At 40.0% G+C, this 9,121-nt stretch overlaps 1 protein-coding gene across 1 annotated transcript in view; it reads right to left on the bottom strand.

Annotated features, from left to right (window-relative positions):
* Positions 1-9,121, bottom strand: part of LOC107663479 (uncharacterized) — a gene marked incomplete at both ends in the record, with an annotated part of 33,315 nt that overhangs the window by 19,196 nt on the left and 4,998 nt on the right. Inside the window, one exon of the mRNA XM_016453719.1 lies at positions 5,589-5,927. Coding sequence (XP_016309205.1) covers positions 5,589-5,927 — 339 coding nt within the window. The remainder of the gene's footprint in view (positions 1-5,588; positions 5,928-9,121) is intronic.

The following is a 9,121-nucleotide window of genomic DNA, read 5'->3' as shown; positions in this document are numbered from 1 at the left end:
TTGAATTACTGAAATAAATGAACTTTTCCACAACATTCTAATTTATTGAGATGCACCTGTATTATTAAATCTTCTCTACACTTTGTTAGTTATAATGAATGACAAAAAAGCAGTCTGCTTTCATGATCTGAGGTGCACCGATAAGCATTTATTGGCTGCAGTCTGCAGACCAGTTGGAAATGAAACGCCGTCCTCCCTCGAATTTCACTCCCCGGACTCCATCCCTTTAATCTCATTTACTATCCTAACAGTTTTTTCAGATTTGTCTTTGTTGTCCATACTAATATAAAATATCTGGGGGGACCGCCCTAAGTCTATTTTTTTTTTTACTTTTACTTGGATCCCCCCAGCCCCCCTCAATTCGAGCACTGACTATCATTTCAGTTTATGTTATGTTTTTAAAAAGGAAAAAAAAAAAAGTACCCTCAAAAGATATTTTAAAGTCATATAGCCTAATTGTGTTAAATGAGAAAAGCAAAGAATGACAAAAAGCAAACAAAATTTAGCTTTAAAAATAAATATTTAATTTAGAATTACACCTGCTATACTTTTATTTTTTAGAAGCTGCATCTGAATCCACATATATGTTTGATCGCGCCGGCGCCTCACGCGCACACTATATAAGCTACTACATTCATTGGAAACAGCTCAGCCGTTACGCGCGTGTACTACAAAGCCTATTTTATCCAATAAGGCTAATAGTTTAGCGTCAAATAGGCTGCATCACCAATATGGACACATTTGGATTTGTGCCTAATGAGAGAGGTAAGCCCAAATTTACCTTACGTTTAGTTTTAAATTAATTTGTTTTGGCTTGTTTATTGCTAAGCCTATATTATTACAGTATATACTGCAATTATATTTATCCATTAGAATAAAACTCCCTGTTTTCACAAAAAAGTTTCACTTTTGATTAACAGTACACCAGTCCAGAATGTCATTTCCCCAATGTCAGGACTGTCTGATTTCCCATTACAAAATAAAAGCCCTCCAAAAACTCAAATGACTGGTTTTGTCTTTGATTTTGAATAGCTCTATGAAGGAAACTCCTTGTTTCCACAGACTAATTTCAATTCAGATTAATAGTCCGCTACCCCAGAGTGTCAGTCAGCCAGTTTCAGGACGATCTGATGTTGAATTACATAATAAAAGCCCCCAAAAAACTCATATTCAACCTGTTCTGCCTGTGATTTTGAATAGCTCTAAAAAAGAAACTCACTGTTTCCACAGACTAATTTCAATTCAGATTAATTGTCCAGTACACCAGGGTGTCACTCAGCCAGTTTCAGGACGATCTGATGTTGCATTACATACAAAAAGCCCTCCAAAACTCATATTCTGCCTGTTCTGCCTGTGATTTTGGATAGCTCCACAGACCCATTTCAATTCTTTAGATTGAGGGTGCATTCACACTTGTCATGTTTGGTTCGATTAAAACGAACCCTGGTGCGATTGCTCTGTTAGTATGGTTCGTTTGAGTAAGTGTGAACGCTGTCATCCGAACCCTGGTGCGCATCAAACAAGCGGACCGAGACCATCTTTTCAGATGACAGCGTTCACACTTACTTCCAAACGAACTCTGGTGCGGTTCGAATGATATATGAATGCAAGACGGACCAAATACTTCTAAACGAACCAAAAACAGGAAGTAATGACAAGATGCGACGTTACGCGACATGATTTGTCGACGCGGTGTAACCAAAACAAAATGAGCAGAGGGCAACGTGGAGCAACGATGAGGTAAAGTGCCATTTATGAGCTCCTTGTGAGTTCGCGGGTGGTGAAAATAAAATTATATGTACATGCAAGAATGAGCGTGCTTAATCCAGCAGACGGAATTAGGTGTGTTCTACGTAAAGCGGCATTAACCGATCAGTTAATGAATGCTTTGATATCATACACCCACAGCACCGCTGTAAGTCTAACGAACCTTTTTTTTGGGGTGTTCAGTGAGTTCCGTCACGATATATACAGTGGGTACGGAAAGTATTCAGACCCCCTTCAATTTTTCACTCTTTGTTATATTGCAAGCCCTCTTCCACTACACGGGCCTGGCCCACCATCCCTCCCCCTGATCCACCTCCGTTCCGCCTCCCTCCGGGATTTCTTTTGGTGGAGCGTCTGGAATCCGCTCCTTAAGGGAGGGGTTCTGTCACAGTCTTCAGCGGGTGTGCCCAGGATGGCCACTAGATGACACTGTTTTCGGTGAGCACATGGCTTGTGTTGTATTTGTTTGGTGCCATGTGCTCTCTCCTGTCTATTGTCTGACCCCGCCCATCTTGTTACCTCATTATTGTTTCAGTGGTTCCACCTGTTGTCTCCCTCATTACGTGCCCTACTTAGTCTCCCAGTGTTTGCTGTCTTGTGCTAGTTCGTTACTATTCGTATGTACGTGTGTTGGATGTACCTGTCCTGTCCTGTCCTGTCCTGTCCTGTCCTACCTGTTTTTCCCCTTCGGTGTCTGTTTTTCCCCCTCGGGGTTGTTTTAGTTTGTTTTTGTTTCATTTTATTATTAAAAGAAGGAACCATTCATCCTGCACTTGAGTCCTCGCTTCATCTATCCACACGCACCGTGACACAGCCACCTAGAATGCCTGGGACTCAGGGTCAGTTTTGCCAAGAGCGTGCTGTTCCCCAGCCAACGGATATCGTTTCTTGTGAACAGTTTTAGACTCAGCCCAAATGAGGGCGATAGCCGTGCCAGAACGTGCGCTGACCATTCAGCAGCTCGCGGTCGCATTCAAAGTTGGAGCCTCTCGCCCTCTCAAGGCATTTCAGAGGATGCTGGGCCTCATGGCCTCTGTGTCTCCAGTACTTCTGTTGGGCCTGCTCTGCATGCGGCCCCTTCAGTACTGGCTGAAACCACAAGTTCCGTCCCACGTCTGGCGTCTCGGACGCCTTCGTGTCAAGGTGGACCAGGCCTGTGTAACAGCCCTGGCCCTTTGGAAAGATCCTCAGTGGATGGAACGGGGCGTGCCCCTGGGAATGGTCTGCAGAAGGAAGGTGGTCTCGACAGACGCCTCCAACACAGGTTGGGGAGTGCTGTGCGATGGCAAACCAGCTTTCGGCCACTGGTCGAAAGTGGAAGGTCGGCTTCACATCAACGGCCTGGAAATGCTGGCTGTGTGTCTGGGCCTTCGTACCTTTCTGCCAGACCTAAGGGGACACCACGTTTAGTCCATTCGAACAGCATGACAGTGGTATTCTATATAAATCGCCAGGGCGGTCTCTCCTCGAAGTGCCTCTTCACACTGGTGGAGCGCCTCTTGGAATGGGCTCAGCTCAACTTGCGCTCGCTGAGAGCAGCGCATGTACCAGGCAGGTTGAACCAAGGAGCAGACATGCTGTCTTGGAGCAACGTCCCTTCGGAGGAGTGGACGCTCCACTCTCAAACGGTTCAGGAAATCTGGGAGATCTTTGGCAGGGCAGAGGTTGCTCTGATCCCGCAGGTAATCAGGCGAGTCAGGGAACACAGACACAAGCTTCTGTTAGTGGCCCCGCTCTGGAGGAACCTGCACTGGTATGCAGAGCAGTACCAGCTGCTCTCGGCAGCCCCGTGGCCCATTCCCATGAGACGAGACCTCCTCTCTCAGGATAGAGCATTGTCTACAAGACGCCTCTATGCCCTTAAATGGTCTGTCTTCTCCGCCTGATGTGCAGCCCGAGGCGCAGACCCAATCTCCTGTGACATATCTCTGATATTTCAGACATATATGAATTTCTGCACAAACTGTCAGATACTTTCCGTACCCACTGTATATATATATATATATATATATAATATTTTTCCTCTTTCTTTTTGTTTCCCTATATTTCAGTGCTTATGGTGTGCTGTTGTATATTTTATTTATCAAAACTATCATACAGGTAAAAGCAAGACATAATTCATAAATTTAGAAAAGATGTTCAGATTTAGCAAAATAACGAAAACAAACTGAATGTCGCTGTTTCCTTTCCTATATCTTTAAAGAAGCATGTTTTCTTTTTTTTTTGCCTAATATTTAAGTGAAATATATTTTGCGTATAGGCCTTAATATTCTTTTTTATTTATGGATAATTGTATTAGGCCTATGTTTTCTCTGGCCTTTGAATGGCCATTTCAAATAAGCGCTTCTTTTCAGAATGATTTTTCCGTTTCTGGTTATGTTCCTGTAAAAATAGCCACTGCCATACCCTATGGTTTTGTGAAACGCCGCCACTGTTTGCAATACAGGTCTAGCAGAAGTACGGTTACACCCAACATTTAACTTTTAACCAGTGACGAATCATTTATCAATGGCACATAGAAAAACAGGTAGGACCTACTTCAGAATCATAATTTATGTTATTACATACAAAAGTAATAAATAACCATCACTATCAGCTTATGAATGAATGCAGTACAGAAGAGCTGTTTGACCAATCAAATGAAAGGGGCGTTTCAATTAAATATTGAAGCCATCAGCCGAACCGATCTCTTATTTTAAAAGTTTACAAATTGTGAACCACATACCAAATAAGATATGTTGAAGCAAAATCTAATTTTTTGTTTATTAAACAAAATAAATTTTTGGTTCATACAGAAAAAAGGACAAACGAAAATATTGACCGGTTTTTACCATTTTTCGTTTGCCAGATTGAATGGAATAATTGAATGATCGGATGATACACAATCATTTACACATTTACATTTAAATCAATACTGGTCTGTGCTCCACTACAGCGCAAAACTCTTTGGCTCCGCGCTGTCTGCATTGCGCGCACCCTTATAGATCAGTGGTCACGTGGCTTTGCCACACAGACTTTGATATGTCAGCTTAATAAAACAGGCGATGTGCCAAATATGTAGGCTAGGGGGGTAGCTGTGGGTGCAGATTCAAAATAAAGTCATATCAGGATTATTAGATAAACTAATATTTCACGTGCAGATTGCCGAATTTATGCCTACACAGAAGCCCTGTCTAGGCTCTGCCCCATACGGGCTATTAGTTAGACATTCATTAGTCTGGTTGTTTGATGAGAAAGTGATGAAATATAGTTGCAATAAACGCATTAAGAATCCACACAAATGTAGCAGCGGAGGACTGTTATTCTGTTGTGCGGAACTGCTGAAAAACTGATGATGGCATGGTTTAAAGTTTGGTTGATCAATCAGTGGAAAGGGGTATTTCATTCCCACCCACAAGCCGTTTATTAATTTTCTAGGCCTGAATGGAAAAATGAAAAATCAAGCGTAAATCTTTTTTCATTTTTTTAAAAATGAAAAACGAAAAAAGGAACCGTTTTCTTATTTTTCTGTTTTTAATATTAAATTAAAAAACAAATGGATGGAAGATACCCTGATTATACACAGACCCTTCATGTGATTACTGTCTCATCCTAATATTTTAGTTAACAAAAGTGTGCCACAGCATGCAACATTTTCGTGCTGTTCGGGTTTCATCCTAATCCAGGACTTGACAACGAAAGGCCAAGAACTACAACAATGACATTTGATTGACATTTTGGAAAATGTTTACGGCAAGTCTTTGACCATACATGTAATATATATGTTTCTGAACAACTATGCTACGCAGCTATCAGTTTCTTTCTTTTATCCATATACTTACGTGTTGCCAAATTTATCTCTGCTGAATACACAGAGTCCTGGTCACTGTAAACTTTACATGTGTATCGTCCCTCATCTTCAGCTCTCAGATTGTCCAGACGGAGAGAGAAGTTTCCATGTTGAATCTGATCAGTAAAGAAATGAGCTCTATCATGATAATCCTGTGATTGTTTCTCTGCTCGACTCTCACCATCTTGATACAGATGAACCAAAGTCTCTGAGTCTGTTCTTCTCCATTCCACCTTCAGATTTTTCTTTAATAAGAGTTTGTCAACACAACAGGGCAAAACCACTGAAGATCCCAGAGGAAAAAAATTGTTTAATTGCTGCACAAATAAACCTGAAAAATAAATGTTATTTCTAATTGTGAAAAAAGTTTGCATGTTGCCTTCAAGTAACAAAGGTTTCATATATTTAATTTCATATACAGAGATGCAAGAGAACTTGATTCCTGATTATCTAATGCTACATATTTACAGTGTCATGCAGTTACGGTCTACAGCTCTGTACTTTAATGGATAGTTCACTCAAAAATGAAAATTTGCTGTTAATTTACTAGCCTTCAGGCCATCCAAGATGTAGAGCCTTTAACTGAAAATTGAGTGTTTACTATTGTCCTTTTGCATTATTGACACACTATTTTCCTGTTTAATGCTGTACAGTTGCTTTGACACAATCTGTATTTTTAAAAGCGATATATAAATAAAGGTGACTTGACTTGACTACTCACCAACATTAACTTTTATTTCAACCACAGTCTCACCAGACTCTTGCTGAATGTAAACTGTACATGTGTATTCTCCCTCGTCTTCAGCTCTCAGATTGTCCAGACGGAGGGAGAAGTTTCCATGTTGAATCTGATCAGTAAAGAAATGAGCTCTATCATGATAATCCTGTGATTGTTTCTCTGCTCGACTCTCACCATCTTGATACAGATGAACCAAAGTCTCTGAGTCTGTTCTTCTCCATTCCACCTTCAGATTTTTCTTTAATAAGAGTTTGTCAACACAACAGGGCAAAACCACTGAAGATCCCAGAGGAAAAAAATTGTTTAATTGCTGCACAAATAAACCTGAAAAATAAATGTTATTTCTAATTGTGAAAAAAGTTTGCATGTTGCCTTCAAGTAACAAAGGTTTCATATATTTAATTTCATATACAGAGATGCAAGAGAACTTGATTCCTGATTATCTAATGCTACATATTTACAGTGTCATGCAGTTACGGTCTACAGCTCTGTACTTTAATGGATAGTTCACTCAAAAATGAAAATTTGCTGTTAATTTACTAGCCTTCAGGCCATCCAAGATGTAGGTGACCTTTTTCTTCAGCAGAAAATTAAAGAAGATTTTTATCTGAAACTGTGGTCCTTTGTGATTCATATAATGCTCGTCGACGGTTACAATCTTTTGAGAGTTACAAAAAAACACATACAATCAAAACTAAATTAATATGTTTGGCACCTCTTGATACATTGAGGTCTTAGGAAGCGAAACAATCAGTCTGTGCAAAAAACTGAACATTATTTACTGCATTATTACATTTAATCCACATCCTCAGGCAAATGCTTCAGAGTGGTGTCCGGAAAATGATTTTGAATCGGTTCTGTTTTAGTGAATTGGATGAACCCAGACATCTAGAGTCATGTCTGGTTCATGAACAAATCATTCTTTTGAACCAGTTCTTTTTAGTGAACTGGATGAACCAGCTGAATCATCCGAAACAGTTCGCGGAATTACAGCTCGAGCCAGCACAGATCTAGAAGCTACTCAATCAAAACTCATTTTTGGATGTGCCCGACAATCACTCTGAATCGAAATGAGCTGATATACAGGTGTATATGATCCTATGATGCTTGTTTTTGCCAGCTCATTCAGTGCTTCAGTTCCTCCAACAATCACTGAACTGAGCAAACAGTTCCAACTCAGACCAATGAACCGATGTGCCGGTGATATGCGCATCCGTGAACCGAGCACTTGAATGAAGGGGAGAAATTAAAGTTTGTATGGTTTTTCTTGGTTTATGTATAAAGCTGAGTTGATGAAGACTATTTCATTCACTTTATATGCTTTAGACATACAAAACATCCACATTTCATATTATTGAGTGTTTTAATAATATAACGTTACGGCATTGTGTAGTCAACTACATCCTAGATATCCTAACAGCAAATTTAATTTTTTGGGTGAACTATCTCTATAAAAGAAGAATGGATACATTTTATTTATCTACATAAATAAATCTATTTAAAGCAGCCTAAAGGCCTTTCCACACTGAGCGCGATGCAAAAAAGCAAGGTGAATCGCCGACGAACGGCGCTTTCACACCGAGCGTGAAACGATTGATTGCCTTCTGCTAATTCACGCCTGCATGGTAGGTGGCACTGACCAACAACCTCAGATATGTATCTCGTATATGGAGTTAACATCATCCGCTGCTCAATATACAGCATTAAATTAAGATAAATAAAGTTTGGTTCTACACCAGAAACACAAACTATCTATAATGCTTACAAGAATACATCTTAAAATATACACCTGCTTATCATTTGTCATAAACATCCTTTATTGTTATGAAAATACCATGAGCTGCATAAAAACATGTACAGAAAATATATCGTCAAAATCATATGCCTATTTGCAATCGAGATACCTGATTGACAGATCTGAATGCGCTCTGACTCATAATACTCGCGCCTGTGGAAGACAACGGACAGTGTTCTTCAGATCACATAATTCAGTGGGAAATTAACAGACATGAAAAGAACATGTGAGAATAAATCTGTCCTGAGATACCACTGATAACAAGAACTCAGGATCCACTCTCTTCTCTCTTCTTCGGTGTTTGTTTACACTGTTTTTTTAAACAGCGCCACCACTCTCGCCCTTTTGTGCAACAGCAGCTGCTCTGGACACCTGATCTAAGCTCAAATCTAATTGGACGGCCTGTTTCATATAGGGTTAGATCTCTGCCACAATTCTGCGCGCGAAAAGAAAATGTTTCTCTCGCAAAGAAGAAAGTATTTTGAGCGCACGAAAATAAATTTTGCATTTAAAATACGTTTTTTGATGTGTGCAGACCTTCTCTTTTGCGAGTGCAACGTTTCACTAGCTTGCTCACCTGATGCCCGCCCTCAGTGCTCTCTACATGCCAACGGCTCGCTTTCTCAACACAACCCAGCGTTACAATATGCCATAATTCCAGCCAATCAGAGAAGAGGCTGTTAAATTCTGATCGGCTGCCTTGACAACCATTCACAATATTTCTTGCATTACCACTACAGCAGAAGAGGAAAAATACAGTGCATGCATAATTATTATGCAAGTTGATATTCTGATTATATTTTTTCCCAAGCACATTTGACCAATTCCAAACAACATCAATCTTAACTGCTATTAATCTTGTATTTAATCACTTATAACCTATATATTATTGTTCATGAAGGCTGGAAGTGAAAAACGCCTTATATTCAGGTGTGCATAATTATTAAGCAGGTTATCTTCTACAGATAAAATCTCGAGATGGACTAAAAAT

The sequence above is a fragment of the Sinocyclocheilus anshuiensis genome, unplaced genomic scaffold, assembly GCF_001515605.1.
Source record: "Sinocyclocheilus anshuiensis isolate Anshui unplaced genomic scaffold, SAMN03320099.WGS_v1.1 scaffold5916, whole genome shotgun sequence".
NCBI classification, from domain to species: Eukaryota; Metazoa; Chordata; class Actinopteri; order Cypriniformes; family Cyprinidae; genus Sinocyclocheilus; species Sinocyclocheilus anshuiensis.
Note: the sequence above shows the minus strand (reverse complement) of the source record. Positions and strands in the feature narration are given on the sequence as shown.